Here is a 21,559-nt window from a genome sequence, read left to right as displayed (position 1 = left end):
TGAAGAGCAAAATGCTATGACAGAGCAGAAACAGTTATGAAAACAAAGAATCACACTTTTTCTAGTCCAATAAGCATGGATTAGGAACCATCAGTTCTTTTACTTTATAGTTTTACTTCAATTATTTATTAATTTCAATGGAGGAATTACCATTTTCTGATTAGCATGGGTTCTGCTCTGACATACGACAAAAATGCCACTGGGAATCCAAGGAAAACTTAGCCTTTGAAAAGATTTATCCCTGCTACAAATGTATAGGTAAATTGACTCAGGATAAACAAAAACAAACAATGGAACACATTATAAGGTGCTTATGAGTCATTTCGTCTTTGAAAATTTGGCTTTTATGAGTTAGAAAGATTTCACAGAACCATCTGACTTTGGTGGATGGTTTGTTTACCCCAATTTCCTGAAATTACTGGGAACAATTAATGTTTTGAGATACCGTGAATTTTTCTTTCCGTTTGTTGGGGACCTAATGGCCCATCTGCAGATCTGGACTCTTGTGTGCACATCTGGTCCATAATTTATAAAATGTGCTTATTTACATCTTTTCATTCTTACTTTCCAATGTTTTGAAATGTGCCCTTTGTATATCTTTATTTAACATACATACACATCTTAGCTATAGGGCTGACACAATAGAGAGCTATTAGGCATAATGCCATTAGGACTGATACTTGCCTATTTATAAACAATATGATGGGAAGAATTTGTGGAACTATTATTGGAGGGCATTGTGCTGTGCCAGGCAGTTCTATTTTGTGGGTTAATACTCACCTGAAATAGTTGGGGGCACACCTTCATTCACCTGGACAATCACTTGGATTTGACCTTCACCTGAAACTGAACACAAAAAGCCACAACTTGCATGTAATGCAAACAGTGTCTTAATATGAAAGATATTCATATGTGAGAAAGGAGGCTTTGTGCTATATTCTCCCCAACGTAACTAAATTTTTAAAATCCTATCTAATAAAAGAGTAATATGCAAATTAACCATCACTCCGCTACACCAACAAGCCATGCCCACTAGCCAATCAGGAGCGAGTATGCAAATTAACCCCAACCAAGATGGCTGCGGCCATGTAGAGAGCAGGAGGGAGGCTTGGGTTTCCCCGGCGATGGAGGAAGCCAAGCTTTCCGCACACCCTGGCTGGCCCAGGCCTCTGCTTAAGGCTACAAAGTTTCAATTATAGAAGATAAATAAATCCCAACAGAAATGGCTGCTGCCACGGAGCAAGCAGAAGGCTTAGCTCCACTCCAGGCTACAAAGTTTCAATTGTAGAAGATAAATAAATCCCAGATACTAGGGCCTCCGCTTGGGTCGCCAGGGGGCATGGCCAGCCTGCAAACCACCACAGGCCCCTCGCCCAGGCTGCCCCATGCCCCAAGGGAACCCCCACCCTGATCCAGGACACCCTTCAGGACAAACCAGCTGGCCCCCACCCATGCACCAGGCCTCTATCCTATCTAATAAAAGAGTAATATGCAGGTTGGCCATCACTCCAACACACAAGATGGCTGCCCCCATGTGGTCAAAGATCCTGCCCCCATGTGGACACAAGATGGCCACCACAAGATGGCCAGCAGGGGAGGGCAGTTGGGAGGGACCAGGCCTGCAAGGGAGGGCAGTTGGGGGCAATCAAGCCTACAGGGGAGGGCAGTTAGGGGTGACCAGGCCAGCAGAGGAGGGAAGTTGGGGGCAAACAGGCTGGCAGGGGAGCAGTTAGACATCAATCAGGCTGGCAGGGGAGTGGTTAGGGGGTGATCAGGCTGGCAGGCAGAAGTGGTTAGGGGCAATCAGGAAGGCAGACAGGTGAGCAGTTGGGAGCCAGCAGTCCTGGATTGTGAGAGGGATGTCCGACTGCCCGTTTAGGCCTGATCCCAGTGGGATCGGGTCTAAATGGGCAGTCGGACATCCCTCGAGGGGTCCCAGATTAGAGAGGGTGCAGGCTGGGCTGAGGGACACCCCCGTGCACAAATTTCGTGCATCGGGCCTCTAGTAAAAAAATAAAATCCTTGTTAGTTAGTCTAACAATTGATTTCCAACATTTGATTTTCATTGCTTTTATTTGATTAAACTTAACTGCAGTCAGGTCTGCCAGAGATCTGGCACATAAATAATTAGGGTATAAAAACCTTGAGCCATATGTTCTTTGGAAGCCAATGTTGGTCAGCAGGGCACACCTCATACCCTATTTCTTCTCTATCATTTTGAAAGCTCAGCTTGTAGATTCATGATTTTTAGCAATAGAGTTCATATCACCCATGAAATGTATTTGCTTTACCTTATCCAAACAAATTGTCCTTTTAATGAAGGCTTTTCTCCACCCCACCCCCCTTTTTCCTCCCATCTTCCAAACCAACTGAGTACATTTAAAAGGCCTGAGGTTCATTAATTTTAAGTGTTCAATAAATTAGTGAAAATAATCAAAAGGCCTGATTCTTTCTGATAATGACAATTTGATGTCAGTATAAACCAGTAGATTAAGCTGGGAACATATGCTCCTTTGCCAAGAGAGGCTGCTATAATTAAATAGTGAATGCTTCTACAAGGTGCTCTCACTCCTGATTAATTAGTAATCAGGTGCCTGAACTCCACTTTTCAGTAACACCTTGTCTCTTATTGGTTAATTACCTTTCTGCCTTATCAGATGTCATGGGAGCCAGCACCTCCCCACCACTGGAGAGCCTGGTGCTGCTAAAGGCTGCAGCCTTCAGACATTGGCCAAACCCATGCTCTCCATTGGCCATTCCCTGGGACCTTGAGCCCCTCCTCCACCACAGAATGAAATAGAACAAGGATCATTCTTCCTAATTATAAAGCATAGGCTTTTGAATATTAGAAAGAAAATCATCTCCAAAGGAATCTATGATGAGACCTCTCCTATTCTTCTATTCACATTTTGATAATTGTTCTCATTTTAATTTCTTCCCATTATAAAATGCATGAGTCTGTCAGGTACAATGGCCAGCATGTTCTTTTCCATGTTCTACTTCATCGCTACTTCTAAGACCTCACTTATATTGTTTCTCTGTCCTATTGCATAGTTCACCCACTTTTCTGCCTTTAATAATAATAATAATACCAGTAAAGCCACTAGCCTAGCATCTTATCTCTTTTTTTTATTCTAGAATATTTAACTTATCCACTCTGCTCACACTGATCTATGCATTTCCTAAAGTTAAAAAGTGCTTTAAAATAATACTGTGATATTTATCCTAAGCTAGCTCTCAATGTAGCAAATATTTATCCAGCATCAACTGTGGTTAATTTAGGATTGCATCCATTGTTAGTTTGCTTTGTCTTTAAATCTTACAGGAAGAGGTTTTTCTCATGTACTTTAGGACATTAAACATTTCTGGATACTTAATTTTATGGACCAATCTAGAAATCCTAAGTTTATAGTGCTCTACTCTGGATACCCAGGACTTAACTGACAATTTCAACAAATTAAACAAATAAAGGTAGGAAATAAACCTCCTAAGGAACCAAAAAACAAAATACTACAAAAGTTAAGCTCAAACAGAAAGAGAAGTGAAAGAGAATATGAACAAGATGATATCTAAAACCAAGCAAAGGCTGTAACAATAGAATACCCTTCTGCAAAAGGAATTGAAATATTATAACAGAATCAAACTCTAAGAAAGGAAAATGAGAATAAATTCCAGGAATCATTTGGAAAGGGAAGTCAGTTCACTTAGAGATATTATAAAAATCATCCTTGTTAACAGTTTCCAGGAGGTTGTAGATTTCAGGGCATCCCTGCCCTCTCCCTTAAGACCCAGCCACTGAGGTAAGGAAAGCAAACAAGTAAAGTTACATATAAAGGTGTGTTTCAAAGCCACTCTAGTCATTTTATAGATTTATTTAACTTATAAGAGGAGTTGGTGGAGGAAGGGTAGAATAGAAACATAGTTTTCCCTACTAGGTAGATGATGAAATCTGAAGTAAAGGGAACATAATCAATATATGCAAAAGCCCCTAGATGAAAAAGATACTATACCTACAGCACATTATAGTTACCATCGTGATGAGTAACCCTAAAATTGAAAAGGCTAACCCTCAACATATCTAACTCCCAACACAGGCTGTTCCACGTGTCCTGTCATTCACTAAGTCACTTGCCCAGGTCCTGTTCTTGGTCAACCAAGGATTCCTGGCTTAGGGAGCTCTCACATCTGTAGCTCTGTACCAATGGCTTCTGAATTGAGTGGCCATTGACCTTGTTCAGCTGCTACAAACGCACAAAAGGTTCCCACCTCCTGCAAACCTTCTGCCCCTAAACAGACATTGAAAGGGTACATTGAAAAGCTATTGCTCACTTTATTCAAGCTAAGTGTGTGAATATCATTCAATCTGAGATGAGTGGTTTCAGTACCAGAGGAAATGGAGAAAAGTTACCAAAAGTAGAAAAGATTAGAAAAGTCTGGTTTTCTATCCCACCACTACTTATACATGCCTTCTGTGGACTGGGTCAGAGCATGTGAGCATGGCTTGGAGGGCTAATTCTTTCCAAACACCATTTCTGCGTTGTGAGAGTGGTGCCACAGAGAGTGGTGGGGAAGAATGTGGATGCTGGAGTCCAACAGCCTAAATTTGAATTTTGGGTCTTTCAGGTCCTAGATGTGGGCACCTGACAAGTTATTCACCATCTGAACCTCAGTCACTTTATCTAAAAAATGGGAATAATCCTACTATCTACCTCATAAGGTTACCGGGAAGAAAAGATGAAGCAATGTAATATACTTAGTGCAGTGCCTGGCACACAATGGAAAATAAAGTCAGCAATTATCGCCACTGTTATTATGATATGCTTATGATTCTAAGAGCCAGATAACAAAACCCAAGAAATATGCTTTTATTCTTTTTACAGCTGTGCCTAATCATGATGAGCTATGGTATAGAGTTGTAAGCAAAGTAACCAGCTCTGCTAAAACCTGTTAAGTGCTTTGACTCTAAAAAGACAGGGTAAATGTTAAGTGTCATTTCCAATTTGGATAAATACGAAAATCATTTGAGAGTAAAGGTATTGTCTCGGGAAGAGTTTAAAAGCATTATATAAGCTGTGATATTGTACATATGTTTTCTCAGTGCTTGCCTTCTGATTCTGTGTTTGTAATATGAGAATGGTTAATCTGCTCTGTTTATAAATGGAGACTTACTGCAGTTGATTCTTCCCAGATTGTAAGAATATCTGGTTGGTCCTCAAAAAGAAAAGAAGTATATGGGTCAATTATTGCCAAATTATGCTGACAAGTGTTATATGATCTGAGCTAGCAAGCTCAGATAGGAGGAAGAGAGAAAAGTGCTAAGAAAATAGCTCCCGGTAAGAGGAAAGAGAGCTGCTCAGCTAGAAATGATACCAGTGCCCACCAGCGCTATGCTGTGCCTGGCGAATTGTGTCCTCACTGGGGCACTAAGGAAGAGAAAAATGAATAATTCTCTCTTAGAATTTAGAGAGATAAATAGATACCTACATGGAAAGAAACACATGGCATCTTAGCAGGTTATAGATTCCTTTCCTGTTTTATTCTTCATTTATATTCCCATTCCCACTTTGCCCTTCAGGTTTAGGCACATATTAGGAGCTCTCATTCAGCCCACATGCATACAGGTGAATCAGCCATTGACTACACATGGACAGAACCCAAAACAGCCACTGTGATCTGTGTCTGCAGATTTGGTCCATTCTCACCCTTTCTCTCTCTCTCTCTCTCTCTCTCTCTCTCTCTCTCTCTCTCTCTCTCTCTCTCTCCCCTGGATCCAGACTCCAGCTCTGTCTCCATGTTGGATTTGGTACTCTCTCTGCATTTTCGCGTTAGCTTGCCCTGTCCTCTACCACCACCTCTTTTCCCCAGATCTGCCTCACACACCTGCTGTTTCTACCTACCTGTTCAATGAACTGGACCTTGCTCCCCAGACATTAACCTCCGTTACTTAAACACAGAGAAGGCTGGCTTATCAGTTGGTCCCTGGGCAGGTAAAGTTTGGTTCATAAGACCACATTGCTGTCTAATTCCAGCTTTAGAGACAGTCACAGAGTCACCTTGGCCCTTATAACACAGAATCTTTTAAAAACCTTCACAAAAACATTTTATGAAAATCCTGTGATTCCCTTTGATTCTTCTATTATCCCCAGAGACATGGATCATTGAAAGAATGATTTTTTTAAGTGCAAGAGTAAAAGAACTTGATCAAGACACCAACAGATAGATAGATCTGCATTAACCACAGTCCTAAGAGTTAGCTCAATTAAATCTTCTTAATTAACTTAGAGCACAATAACAATTGTTATTCTGATGCAGAGAAATGTTTGCCACCCATGGGGCATCTGTGATTTCCTGGGCCCTGTGCAGACCTACAGAACCAGAACTTAGAGGGACGGGCCTGGTACCATGCATTCCAGCTGTCTACCCATGAGGCACGCTTAGAAGGCACCGAATTGAGGAATTTTACAACTTCTCTCATGCATACTCTCAAAAATGTGGTTTGTTCTCAGATACAGGTGTTCTTAACAAGTGAGGAGACCCAAATAAAAAAGAGATACTTATGTTCACACTTTACTTTTAATCAATTGTACCAAAAACTTGTAAACCATATTATATTCCCAAAATATAAGATGTGAGGTGATCATTTTAGTGGCATAAATTGTTAAAGAATTTTTTTAAGTACTAGGTCATTAAACCCATGATTTTGTCAATGTTTTTGCTTGAGAACATGTTAAGTTTTTAAAATAATTCAGTGTGGGCATCTAGTTAAGAAATATCTTAAGTAAATAATAGTACAAAAGTCATAAGGATGTGATAAATGGTGATGGTGGTACTCAAATATCTCAAGTTTAGGCGGAATAGAGTTAATCAGTAAGTATAGGTTATAGAAACAACAAACAAAAAACGCTAGTATACTAGGACAAGTAAGGAACCTGAGTCAGAAAGGCTGGCTTTGAATATTGGTTGATGCCACCTGTGGCTGGCCCTTTGTAAACTAAGGGTAGCTGCCAGTGTCACTAAGCATTAGTTCCTTAATCAGGGATCCCTAGAAAAAGTATTTGATTCTGACTTCTTAGTTTTCCTTCCTTCCTTCCTTATTTCTTTCCATTCCTCCCTTTTTTCCTTCCTTTTCCTTTTGAAGAAGTTGCTTGTCATCAAGAGGTAAAATCCCTTCTCACCTTTCCAGCTCCTGTTCCATTCTCTGTATTTTTGCCATGAAGTTTACTGCATTTCCCTGAAGTCAGTTCTCTATATTACCCGTAAAAATCCTTGGGGATCTTGGGGGAATGAGTTTTCTATAAGAATGTAAATTAATTTATTAACTAGAATGCTATAGATTGCCTTAGAGGGACACAGCATGGCATGTCTGCAGAGTTTCAAAGAATTACGATTCTGCTCTGCTTATAAAATCCTCCCAAAGAGATCTGGCAGCCAGTTGAGTCAGCTCTCCATCTTAGACTCTAGCAGATTCCATCCCAAGGAGCAGCACAGGGTCTTCTGGACCAGCTCAAGAGCAGAAGGGTCCAGGCAGTAGGCTGCTCCTTCCTGTGCCCTCGGCGCTCTGACAAAAGAGAAACCCTTAGCAGTATCCATGATCTTCTAGCTGCAAACTTAGGAAGACATCCCTTATTTTCACAGCTCCCAAGTTAACAGCATCTTTTCCAAGCCTCCTGTGACTTGAGTTCTTCAGGGCACCTGGTGCAGACAATAAAGTCCATCTGTCTCCCTACTTCAGCCTCTTGCCCTCATGGACAACAGCCCCGGCTTCATGCCAAACAGCCTGCCTTTATCTTGGCGAGGGGGACACTTGGAGACAAGCATTGGCCAGCCTGGCTCCACATGTCCCTTTTCAGTCCGATCAGAGAAAGGTGGTACGCAGGAGCCTGTGAGCCTAGCAGGCGGACTCTCTCAGCTGCCGCCCCACACATTGTCCCAGCATCGCAGTGCGTGAGTGGGGGCTGTGTGAACTCAGGAGGGCAGCAGAGAATGGCTCAGCATCTGATATGAATTTATCACCGGCTGCTGGTTGGGTGGGGGATAAAGCAAGTGGAAGGGCCTGTGAGTGTTTAATGCACCCTGCCACAACCCAACAGTTTGTCCTGAAGAGCCTTTTACCGATATGAAAGGACAGGGTCAAAAGTAAGTTGACCCCTGACAGAATGTACAATTATGAGGAGAGGGCTGCGCACGAGCAGCTGCTGGAACCCCACTGGTTCCGCATGGGGCTTCCAGGAGTCAGAATATGAATAATCAACTCAAGATTGTTTCCTCCACCCCTCTCAACCCCCGCCACTTCCCCCCCACCTCGTCCCCTGTTTTGAGCAAGTCCTATTCTATTTCTACAGGAAGAAGCATGGCCCTCCCCAGCAGCTGCAATAATTGTGTTCCTATTGTGAGAAAGACCTCCTCCTGGCCACCCCCTTACAAGTGGCCATTGTCGGTGGAGAGTCAGTGATTACACGCTCCGCCTGATGCTCTGGGGGACCCAGCTGCCTAAGTACTGACACACGAGTGTGGGGAAGGCCAGGCAGGGCTGGTGGAGGTGGAAGCAAGAGGTGGGGGGGGATGCCACGTCTGTGCAATGGGACTCGGACATACCAGACCTTTTGCATAAGTCAAGCCCAGAACAAATGAGGCTTTTATCAGGCCCCATGGAAGAGGGGGTGTCATCTCCCTTTGAAGTGGAGCTGAGATGGAGACGAGCAGCTTTTCCTCCTTGGGATCAAGCAAACATCCTTCTTTTGATATGCGACATGCTCATTATCTCTATCCCATTTAATGATTTTTGATTGAAGGGTGGCGGCTGGGATGCCGAGAAGATCCTGAGAGAGGCTCCGTCCAGCCAAACCCGCAAGAAAGGCTTTCCTTGTGCCTGGGCCTATATTTGGAATTTCTTAACAGTGTGTGCTTGTTCTTAGAAGCAGATCAGGGCTGAGCGTGAAATTCTTAATTAAGCAATAAATAGAGAGTGGGGTGTCAGCAGATGCAGCCAGTAGCCATGGCAACAGGAATCACATGGGCAAGAGAGCTGAGACTAGATGTAGGCCTCGGGCCTGGGCCTGACTGACAGCTGAAGAATCCTACAAAGCTTGTAAACCAGATTAATTAGCTGACTAATTATTTCATAGCGTTAATGTAACTAAAAAATAAAAATAGTTCACCATGAACTGAAATCGCCCTGGAAAACAACAGCAGGGAAAGAGGCAGGGGGAAGCTGGCTATATTAGGCAGAGCCAGGAGCTGCCAGGGAATCAAATGGTATAAATGGGAAGATGGGCTTGCTGGATTTGAGTCCGGCTTTGAAAATGAGAAAGAACACTTGTTCTACAGGCATACCCATCCCAAGCATGGCACAGAGGTTACATCTCGGAACCACCATTCATAATAGTTAATCACATCAAATACTGCCCCTCCGGGTCCTAACACAACCACAGCACACAGTACTTCACTTGTGGTCTGTTTTGTAAGTGGCTCCGTGGGCAGCATTCTCGGGGACTTTAGAAAGTCCACCCAAACCAATCTCCTTAAAAGATCTCTTTAAATGAGCGAGGTTATCTTATTATGTGGGTAGCAATTGCTTAAGTGGTATTAAATTTCAATCATGGGAACAATATGTCATATATGTCATATGATCATGAATCTCAACTACCTAACAAAATCTAGCCAAGGAAAATAAAATAAGACCCTTTTCAGAAAGGTGATGATGAGTTCAAGGCTTTTGACATTGTTTATCTTCCAAGGAAATAAAAAAAAAAATTCTAAAGAAATAATCTCTTGAGAAAATTTTGAGTAAGGTAACATGGCACACTAATCGCACCTGAGGATGTTTTGGGTGTTTTGTACCACAATTCCAAGAGATAAGTCAGTATTCTTAACCTCGCTGTAGAGATGAAGTTATTGAGGCATGGAGCATTTATAATTCCATGCCCCAGGTAAAATAGCCAGCCAGCCACTGATTAAAACCTTAAGCCCTAAACTCTGGACATGAGCTTTCCAAAGAACCTGCATTCCATAAAGATGTTTGCTGAACAAAGACAAGACTCGCCTTGGTAGAGAGAGAAATGCAAGGGTCAAAGATATTATATGTGCAGGATTCTTTGTCTTTGTCACTGGGGATCAGCGAGAAGTCTCTCCCATGACCCTGCCCAGCACCCCCCATCACCACCCTTTCTGGTCAGTGATCATTGATTCTTTGGCAGGCAGCACACTCTAGTGGAGGGATCCATAGCCAGGAGCTAGAATGCCTGGGTTCTGATTTTTCCTGTTCTCAGCCATGTCTAAGATTAGTCAGGTATCTTAAATCAAACACATGAAGTAGCCAAATGCAGGAAATGAATATAATTGTGATTTTAAAAAATTCCTCTCCTGGGGGATGTGGTTAGGTCACAAACAATACAAAAGACGATCCACTTAGAAGTGGTCAACAAATGAATGGGAATGGTCAGTGAAGCAGCACTCTGAGTGAAAGCCAGCCAGGAAAAGGAGCAGAACCCCTGCCCCCCACACCCCCCCACCCCAAAAGTCTGACAGGAAACTCAGAGGCCCTGAAGGAGGCCAAGCAGTTTCCCTATAATGAAATGAAACTTGTACACACAACTCTCCCCATGATTTTTCATCCCCAGAATATGTCCACACAGAATGTGAGGTCTGTACTTGGGCTGTCTTCTTAGATTATATGTATTTTGTGTAAAATAGACCAATCACAGACTTGTAATATCACAGGATAAAAAAAAAAACCACAATTAAGTAAACTAACCAATATGTGAAATGCATGGCACAGAGCTGAAACAGGTACCAGCTGCACCTCCCTCACTGCCATTTAGGCATCATGGCATCCTTAGCCCTCCTAAAGATGCTGTAAACTATGCACAAAGGAGATCAAACGCATAACCAAATCCATGCAACCCAATACAGCTGCCTGGGTACCAGTGAGGAGGAGCGGGAGGAGCCTCCGTTCCCCCTGAGTCCTTGTGTCCTCACTGTGCCAGCCCAGAAATGGGGACAGAAGTGGCTCTATCCTCCTCTCTACCCCTTATGCTCAGAGGGTACAGGAGGCACAAATGACCCTGAGAGCCACTGCTTGGAACCCTAGGAATCCTATCCAAGGAACAAGGGTCTCCAAGTTCACTAAACATTCAACCAACCCTCTGTGCCTTCCTGTTCCTTTTCCAACTCATATTGTTCAAAGGGTGGAAATACTAGGGTATTCTGACAAAGAACTTCGTAAAAATTAATGAAAACTTTATACCTAATTAGAATGTTTATATTAAAATATTCATCGCATCGTATATATACAATATACATATGCTGAGGTACATCTACACATAAATATATATACTTACACATACTTATGGTATGTGTATTTATACCATATATGTATATACTATTATATATAGGATAATAGTTTCACTTGCTATTAATTCAATAAATAATACTATCAAAAGGGAAGAAAATCTGTAACTGTGTGATTTTATTTTATTTTGTCTTTAAGCCCCAAATGTTCCTTTATCGTTTTGGCTTATGTGAGTATTCAAATTTGTCTGCAGCTCATGAACAGAATCCGACCAATGGACATGTTTCTGAAGAGCACACTAAGTAACAGAACAAGAACCATTTGAAATTAAATTTTGCTCTATAATATATATCAAGTGAATAGTCATAGTTTAAATTAATGGCAGAGATTTGCTCTTGCTACTGGTATGCCACTCCAGAATGGTAAACCAGTCACAGGCTCTCTGTCCCTCCTGAGTTTTTATAGTTTTAGGTTACATTTATGAATGTATCAAATCAGAAAGAAATTTGAACATTACAATTCAGTGCAAGTAAAATATACAACAATCCATTTGGCAAAGATAAAAATAACAGAGAGGTACCATACTCTCCTCTGTGGTGCTACTAACATGTAATCATCCCAGGGCTCAAGTGTAGCTCAGATTCAGTGGACATACAGCTAGGCACAAGGGAGAGGGGCTGGGGATTCAGGACAATTGCCCAGCTCTCTACATCCTTAGGGACAAGACTGGCTTGTAGCAGCGGCTGGGACTTAAGGTGCTATGAGTTCTCCTGAATCTGACCAGGATCTGTTAAGGCTAATTGATAACAAAAGTGACATTCTAGAGACCCATTTGGACAGATTCTCCTTACAGACCACGCTGAGCTGAGGCTGGTATAAATAGACATCGCAGTGCTCAGAGTCACCAATGCTGACATGGTATAGAACAAGAATATGAGACAAACACCAGGAAGTCAAAAGAAAATTTCTATGAAACACGCACAATAAGATGATAAAGAAATCCTTCAGCCATCTATTACTCTGCAATCACAGAAGGGTTTCCAGTCCTATAAGATGAGGTTCCTGCATCCTATATCTTTTTGTTTTAATCCTCACCTGAGAATATGTTTATTGTTTTGAGAAAGAGAGAGAGAGAGAGAGAGAGAGAGAGAGAGAGAGAGAGAGAGAGAGAGAGAGAGAGAGAGAGAGAGAGAGAGAGAGAGAGAGAGAGAGAGAGAGAGAGAGAGAGAGAGAGAGAGAGAGAGAGAGAATAGCAGTAGGTTGCCTCTTGTACGCAACATCCTGATGCAAGACAGAGACAGCCCACCCTAGTCCTCAGATCAGCCCTCCACACCTTCACATCTTCCTGACCTTGGATCGCCTTCCAAGGCTTTCCTTCTCACCTTCCACATTAACTTCACTCTTCATTCCTCCTCTCTTGGTAGCTGTCACTTGTCCTCTCTGTTGCTCCTAATATCTGTGGCCATAACCAAGCCATCTTGTCTTTCCCATGCACTTGATCTTTCTACAAATATAATAGTGCCTTAAAGTGAATTGAAAATATTAATAACAATGTTTATTAAGCACTTGCTTATGGGTTAGGTACTCTGATAAAAAGTTTTACATATTATCCTTTATATAATTTTCTATCTTTTGAGGTAGGTCCTATTATTATTTCATTTTCTAGGTGAGGAGGCTGAGCCTGAGAAAAAGAGTAGCTGCTCAGTGTCCCATAGCTAGTAAGTCTTGGAGCTGGGATTTAAACCCAGGCAGTCTGATTTCAAAGCCCATCCACTTAACCATAACACACAGCTGTTTCCTTCAGTTCCCCATCGTTTCATAGCACAAATGTCTAAAATGCAAGAGTAAGCGGTGGTTTCTTACTACATGCCCTTAAAATGCCCATCTAATTATACTTACCCAGATAGGTGAGTTGCTTCAACTGGCTATTGAAGAACCAGTCACAGCCTTGGTCTTTACCAGGCGATGGAAGAGAGGGCAAAGACCGCCCCACTTGACTCCCGCACCTTATGAGGATGTCAGGGGAAGGCCACAGGACTGTGTGTACCAGCCGGAGGTAATTCCCAGGAACAAAGTTGCCAAATGTTGCTGAGTACTTAAGTGAGAGAAAAATACAATAGAGCTTATTTAGGAAGGAAGACGCCCCTAAAAAGAGCTACAAAGAACACTGAGTCGTTTAGAAATAAGATAGTTCACACCCAGACTACGTTTCTTCTGGGGAATGGGCTTATTTGAATCTACTTCATAATACACTCAGAACTACAGTTTACAAAATCATACCAGGTGAGGACTGAAGACATCATAAGTTTCTTTTTGTTTAACTTCCTTAATTAACACAAGTGAAAACCAAGGCCCAGGCAAGTGAATTGATTTGTCCCAGGTCAAACAGCTAGACGAGACAGAGCCAGGTCTGGAATCCCTTTAAAGAGGCAGGCAATGTTGGCAGTATCATCCCTTTATAACAGCAATAGCGAGCACTGTTGGAACATGTGCTACATGCTTAAGTACGACTCACATAAAGTCATTCAATCCTTGGAATATCCCCTGTGATTGTTACTATTCATGCCCCATTTTACAGATGAGGAGAGTGAGGCAGGTAGAGGTTTAGGAAACTTGTCGCATATCACAAAGTAGGAGAGTGTGAGCCAGGAGAGAAACTAGTCACCAATCGGCTGCCTTTACCTTATGCAAATTCCATGAAATGTTCTCATGGGAGCCTTTAGGGAAGGAAAGAGATCTCTGTTCTCAGAGAGGTGGTGAGAGGATAAAAACAGATTCTGTTTTGAATTCCTCCGAATTATGGCACACCTGAACTAGCTTCTAGTTCCCTAAGACTGCTCTCGGGGCTTGTAGGGAATATAAATATTAGGAGACAGGAAGAAAGAAATGTGTTCAAAGGAAGAAAAGGAGCTTGAGGGAATCCACCAGTTTGCTTGTTTTTTCCAGAAAATGCACCCATTTCCTACATGACTATTCCTGTATTTGCTCCCCCTAACCATTTGACTCCTAGACCTCCATTTGCAAGTTAATCTTTGACCACAAGGTGGCAGTATGCAACATAAAAATGCTTTGTTAAGACATTTTTCTTGGACTACAAACACTTCTCTCTGGGTTAAATTGGTTCTTAACCCATAATATAAGAATACAATTCTACAGATTGCTTAGAAGCTGTTTTTTATTGTATTAATAAACTTAAAAATTCAGGCAGAACCAATCTGCATTCAAGGTGAAATATATATAAACTTGAAATATATAAACTTGAAAATTTTATTAAACAGATTACACACACACACACACACACACACACACACAATGTATTCAAGTTACAGTCATACATTCATCTGGTCAAAATGCTGCTGCAGTTTTCTTTATCAATACCAAGAGATGCTAACACCTTCAAACTATTATTTTACAGAAGGAAACATCATAAGCGCTTGAAAATGGAACACACCGTCAAATAAATTCCCTGCAGAGATCTGTTGGTCCAAGGAGTCTCAAATCGCAGTGAGTAGGTCTCTTGATCCAAGAGCAGAGCCATCCAGCCATCGGGGTTAGACAATGTGTCACGCACATAATTGACAGTGGTTGTCTTATTTCTGCTGTCAGTCAAGGTTAAGTCATAAGAAACATCCGGAGCATTAGTTCTAGTGTGAATTTAAAAAGAAAAAAATGGGTTTTAAGTTATTTGTTCATCCTGGATCTAATGTACTTTTCTTCCATCAGTTATGATTCATCTTCTATTCTCTCCATGTGTGCTGTAGACCCCTTCTACTCTGTGCGTCTGTGGAGGTCCCAGCAGTCACTGCATGCATCAAAACAGCCCAGTGTGAAGCTGTCCTTGCATCGTCTGTGCATGTCACTGGTCTGGTGGGTTGGAGGTAGTAACATTCAGAATGGATGCCACTAAAATGCCATCTCAATGATTCACATATACCAGGACTATAGTCTATTATTTTTTTTTAAAAATGTCCATGACCAGAATTTTGCTGTAGACAAGGTTTCTCCACAGCAGAAAATACATTATATAGTTAGTAGATATCCTTATTGGGAGCAATGACTGAGAGCCAGAACCTGATGTGCCTGGACCCTCAGAAGCCCACCTCCCACTGCCCAGCAGGAATGGCGTCAGCAGCCTTCCCCAGAGGGAAGAGGTAGCTTGGCTCCTCGCTGTGGGCTTGCACAATGCCCAGTGCTCACACCTACTACAGCACCTCAGTGTTGGTGGGCTTGCTTTTGTGCTTGTTAGCATAGTGTTGTGAGATCCTTAGGTTAGAGATATTTTCTTCTTGCTACCCTGGCATAGAACCCTCAGACAATGGGCACTCAAATCATGTCGGCTACATAAAGAAAGAATGCATGGATGAGCTCACCCAAAAGCTGGTGGCAATTTCCTAAAGGGTTTCTAGAAGGACGGCATTTTACCAAATGAAGAAACTGAGGCAGAGTATGGCAAAACTGTTATGTAAATGTCACAGGTAGAACTATAAAGTTTTCATTTCTGTAAATGATTTTGCACAGCCCATTCCAGAAAGTGGTTTTTAAGACTTCACTAGAACATGAATAGGGTTAGCCACATGCTAAGACCATAAAAGAAAGTCAAATTAGACAGGAAAAAAATAAAGCAAAATAAAAATCAATACATATTATGACTGTCCTTCCCTCTTTGTTTTAGTTTTCATAAGAACCTTTAACTGTGGAGTTTTGCTGCAGGCAGATAATTAAATTCCCAAAGAGGAGGGAAATGGGATGAAGGATGTTGGGTTTTCAAAGTGAGGTGTGGCATGAGCATACCCACAGCCAATTTACAATCCAGTGGCATATTATAAAAGGAAACTGTTTTTAGTGCTAAGTGCCTGGGGACTATGGTCAAGTGGATATAAACTGGAAATCTATATCTTATATGCACTAGGTATATGAGCTTGGGCAAATTACTGACCCTCTTCAAGCTTTCATTTCCTTTTTATTTTTTCAATGGAGACAACAGTAGAATGTATCTCATATAGCTACTGGGAAACTTAAAGAGATAACCTATGTAAAGTATTCAGTAACCATCAGCAAGCCAAACAACATCTATCTACAGCTCGTTTAAGAACCTCAGATGGGCCAGGTTTGCCATCCTGTGCTACCTATTTTTTTAATGTCTAGAGGTTTACTTGGTCATTAAAAAACACACTCAAAACTTTTAGTGCTACAGAGCCTTGTAAGATTAAATGTGTTTGTTTAATCTGTTAGTTAATTAAAGGGATGAAAAATAATTGGGGCATTGGGAATAAAAGAACTATTCTTTTCTAAGATTTCCCTATGCAGCATTAACGAAATTTTTAGAAAGTTTGGGGTGGGGAGGACTTCTTCCTCTCTTTGGGCTTGGGATCCTTAGTGTTTGTTTTTTTCACATGTATATCAGAATTTAAATTGGAACTAAAGGACAATCTTCAACTCATGTTCTTAGAATCAGAATGGACATAAAGGTCACCTGTTCTGATTTTCAAATCCATTGTAGGAATTTCCTCCATATTTTATTCTGTCCCTTCTTCCAGTCATGGGATATTCACATTCTAAAATTCCTCCTCCATTTATGACATTTATAATTAATTTTTAATCTTTAAATAAATTTTAGAAACCTTAATTTTCTTCCTTGTATCTCCTACCCATTTGTCCTCAATCATCATGGCTCAGCTTTCCTGTTTGAAACCATGAGTCCCAGAGTCCCAGGAGATCATCCAGCAAATTTTGGCCCAACTAATACATTTAATAGTGAATAAAGATAGGCTACTGAGAAGTACATGGAAAACAAGTGTACTATGAAGAGATAAGTTGGAACCAGGAAATACCAAAGAGTTAGATGCACTGTAGGTACCATGGTCAGTATATAAAGTGGGATTCCTCGCAGTGCAGGAATGATTTTGAGTGTTTCAGGTTCTAAAAGTTTATCTCTTCAGTTTTCACAGGGAGATATGGGCTCTGGAAAATGAGTCAAAAGACCTAAGTCCAGGAGAGACTAATTGATAAATCAGAATTTTCATTGACTAATTCACAGTAAGAAATAAAACTGTATTTCACATAGTGGGCACTCAGTAAATATTTGTTGAAAGAATAAGCAAGTGTTAAATGGACCAGAACAGTTCAACTGGTCACTTAGTGATGTTTCTCCCCAACAGGAAGTCTACCCAGAAAGCCACATGAGTGTCAAAGGATTTCATGTAAACTTATTAATCAAAGAAGATAAGCATTTTGATCCTAAGTGAACAGAGCTTGATATGGTCAGCCTCCATATCAATAGAATATTTGTCAAGAGGACTTAAACACTTATGTTTGGTGGTCAGAAAACCTCTTCTGGGCACCTACAGGCAATCTACACTACTAGTGAGCCCTGGTTTAGAAAAATGCTAAGGTTTTCTTATGAACTTAAATTTCTTATTTTTCCAGTCAAGTGCTCTCGATTAAACTACTTTTACAAATAGTTACTTTAAACTATAAACCCATCTGTTTACATTTAATTTCTTCAACCTATATTTTGTCACTCTTTTCTTAAGATATCATGCATACCACCTTGAAAATGTTACCTCTATATGTTATAATATAATCTATTGGGTAGATATTTCCAGAAATGCTTCTTAATTCCAACAATGTGGCCCCAAAAATCCTCCTGGTCACTTCAACTAGACTTAGTTACTTCTCAATTTCCATCAGCATCAATTTTCAGGATGTAATTTCTCCTTGTTTAGTTTCTATAAATTATAACTTCAATTATTGAAGAAGTCATTTTTCAGACCTTACTCTCCAGGTTCAGAAGGCCCTTATAAAACTGACCCCCTCCCCCCTTCAAATGAGCAACTGAATCCTAACTCTAATTCATTTCTATTTGTCTTTGGGACTTTTATTCCTTTCTTGTGATGCCATTTCCTTCCAAAGAGCATCTAATAATCTGATGCTAACCCCTTGATCAATCAGAGACCCACCATAGCACATTGTGATCCTAAAGTATCTTTCCTCTTGCTTCTTCATGCATTGCACTAATCCTATCAAGGTTTATTCGGGAGGCAATTTCACAGGCACTCACATGCAGCACCAGCTTTCTGTAATGCAATACAGGTAAAGGAGGTAAAGGTTCTCCAATATACCTTTATCACAGCTAGAAGTGGAAAGAATCAGATGACACATTCTGAAAAGCAAATCAAAATGTAAAAGACCCATCATCTCTCAGTAGGGCAAGGTGCCTTGTGTTGACCATAACCTGGGGCCAAAAATTCAAATAACTCCCATCCTTCCAGGAAAAAATGCTAGCAGTGACAGTGGTGGGCTCTTCTGAAAAGCACCAAAGGAACATCAAGAGTCGAAGAACACCATGAAGAGAATTTACCAACCATAATTGCTACAATTTTCACTTGCCCTAAATAGCCACCAATTTCCCCATGCCCTAAATAGCCACCAATCTCCCTCTCTTTACTGTTAATGAAGCAAAGGAGCACAAAAGTATTTCTAATTTGGAGGAGCCAAGGGAGTCTGCATGGGCCATTAGCAGCAGAAAGCTTCATTACTAGGGGAAGAAGTCTCTCCCTGAACTTCTCATGGTTTTATGTGCAAGAAATCAGGAGGCAACCGGTCCATTTTAAATGTTAACCCTTCCCTCTGCGTCAGCAACAGCTCCTGTGTACAATCAAAAAGACAAAAGAACTGCAAACCTTTCCTTTTTATCCTCCCTGTTCAATGAGGTGCCTTAATTTTTGTTCTTTTTTTAAATGCCTGAACTGGTTTTTAATTAAGTAATAGTTTCCTTTAGAAATAAAGCACTGTCTGTGCACTTGATAAAACTTCCAGCCTATGTACCAATTCACAATACTAGTTGCGTAAACAGTTACGTACTTTAGTGCCTATATACTGTGTGGAACTGTTGAATGTATGCTTCCCACAAAGGATTTGTTAGGCAATCACCAATACCAATGAGGACAACTATTAACACTCTGGTTTGTGTTTACTGTTAGCTAACTTTTCCTGAGGGTCCATATCTCTGTGTATTAAGACAAATACTGCACTGAGCTCTAAATGCTCTCAAATTTGGAACAATTGTGAAATAAACACTTTCTAATTACACATCTCCTAAGCCAGACACATCATAATAACTAGCCTCAAATAGTGCTGCTAGCATATTCTGGATGTTAGTGCTTGCTGCTGATGCTTTCATCTTTTACTTCCCGAAGAAAACAAAATTGAAATTTGGAGCACAGCCAACAAATTGTTATAGCACAGTCTGGGTTGAACGCCCTTTAAAAATACACTGGGCTCATAACAAGTCCTTGACAGAAAACCACCATTCTACCTCTACTGACCTGCCACCATCCAGTGTCAGTTAGCTTTTTTTTAATATACACTTTTTGATTGAGGTACACTTAAATATATCTCCTTCTGAAAAATAAATCTAAAAAGAGGAAAGAAGCCACAACATTCAGACTTTCCCCTAACCTTTTAATAATCCTTAAATTCACATTTAAAAAAAAAAACAACACAAGAAGACTGGGAGGCAGAGAGGCAAAAGCCATATGATTTAATAATCTTTGTGTTTTTGACAGGCAAACCCCAAGATCACTCCTCCATGACTTTGCAGATGTATATTTCCACAGGTTATTTTTCAGAGTTGGCTAAAGAAAAAATAGTTTATTATAGACAAGCCCAAGGCCAGAATCCACCTACCACCTCCTCAAACATAGTCCCTACAGTTTTTTGCAACACACCTAGGACAATACTTCTTGCTTATTCTATCTTACTCCGTGAAGAGAAGCAACAGATGTCTATCATCCTACCTAACATGATCCTTCATATACCATTGCATCTCTTCTCTTGAACCATTGAATCTAGCTGGAATGGTTTCTTCGGAGCATGAGAAGACCACTATTAAAACTACACAACCAGCCGAAACCGGTTTGGCTCAGTGGATAGAGCGTTGGCCTGTGGACTGAAGGGTCCCGGGTTCGATTCCGGTCAAGGGCACGTACCTTAGTTGCGGGCACATCCCCAGTAGGGGGTGTGCAGGAGGCAGCTGATCGATGTTTCTCTCTCATCGATGTTTCTAGCTCTCTATCCCTCTCCCTTCCTCTCTGTAAAAAAAAAAAATCAATAAAATATATTTAAAAAAAAAAAAAAAAAAAAAAACAGAACAAAAAAAACTACACAACCAGAAGGTAGACAGCTACCTGTCAGAGAAATTGAAAAATAATGTTATGCATCAGGCATGGAGTTAGACTAAGAACCTTGTCCTCCCATACACATACACACACATGCACACACACTGTATACACTCATCTGGTGCTATGGAAGAGCTGACTGATACCAGTTCACAAGCTCATTGTCAACCCCTCTTTCCAAAGCCATGTTCAGTGACATAATTTGAGGATATCCCTCAGTTTGGGGGTTCATTATGCTTTTTAGATCTTTTTCTATTTTACTTCTGTAACTTCTGCCAAGAGAATATAATGCTTCTTGGAATTTTTCTGTCTCACATAGGTATTTCTTTGTTTGGTTTTTGCTTTTGAGGAATGAACAGATACCATTAGTGATGCTGTGCCTATTTATCCCTAGGAAGTAGAGTTAGGCAATTATTAAAGGAAAAGGTAGGCCAAATTTTCCATTTGAACTCTTCTTTACTTTTGCATCACAGAGGCAGGGGGTGCCTCATACTTTGAACATTGACACATTAAGAGCAGTTATATAGGTAAAAACCGAATGCAAGCACTACAGGAGAGGATATTAAGCAAGATCTAAGAGTCAAGGTGATCAACATGAACATTAACCTTTTCTTTTCCAAGAGAAGCAGGAAGGAAGAAACAGAAAGCTTTGGGTAACAATGAATCAAAGATTATGTCCTGAATTATTCCAGATTCTATGACTACCTGGGAGGTTTACCTGGCTTAGTATAACATCATGGAACTATATAAAAAGTATTCCCTATTTTTCAAGAATTGGATTAAGTAAAAGTTGAGTGAACTTTATTTCTTTGCCGGACATTTGTTTCTCAGAAACATAATAATCTATAGTATTTTATTTAGCTAGTAGCATGTTTATAGGTTGTTTTGTAAATCACCAAAGTAAAATAGAGACTTCTTAAAGACAACATGTACTGAGCAATTACTACATGTCAGGTACTTACCCTGTGAGAGAAATAATACCATTATGCCCATTTTACTGATGTGAGAACTGAAGCAAAAAGAGGTGGAGTAACTTGCCAAAGGAATGCACCTAGGAAGTTGGGGTAGGGGGAGCTATGTCTTGTACTAC

General features: G+C 40.8%; 1 protein-coding gene across 1 annotated transcript in view; it reads right to left on the bottom strand.

Moving 5' to 3' along the window:
• PKHD1 (PKHD1 ciliary IPT domain containing fibrocystin/polyductin) overlaps positions 1-21,559 on the bottom strand; it is a gene marked incomplete at both ends in the record, with an annotated part of 416,219 nt that overhangs the window by 187,829 nt on the left and 206,831 nt on the right. Inside the window, 3 exons of the mRNA XM_080665111.1 lie at positions 781-846; positions 13,190-13,385; positions 14,742-14,934. Of these exons, the coding sequence (XP_080521237.1) occupies positions 781-846; positions 13,190-13,385; positions 14,742-14,934 (455 nt within the window). The remainder of the gene's footprint in view (positions 1-780; positions 847-13,189; positions 13,386-14,741; positions 14,935-21,559) is intronic.

The sequence above is a fragment of the Plecotus auritus genome, assembly GCF_963455305.1.
Source record: "Plecotus auritus genome assembly, chromosome: 4".
Classification (NCBI taxonomy): domain Eukaryota; kingdom Metazoa; phylum Chordata; class Mammalia; order Chiroptera; family Vespertilionidae; genus Plecotus; species Plecotus auritus.
The sequence above is the reverse complement of the archived record's forward strand: the minus strand, read 5'-3'. Positions and strand labels throughout refer to the sequence as shown.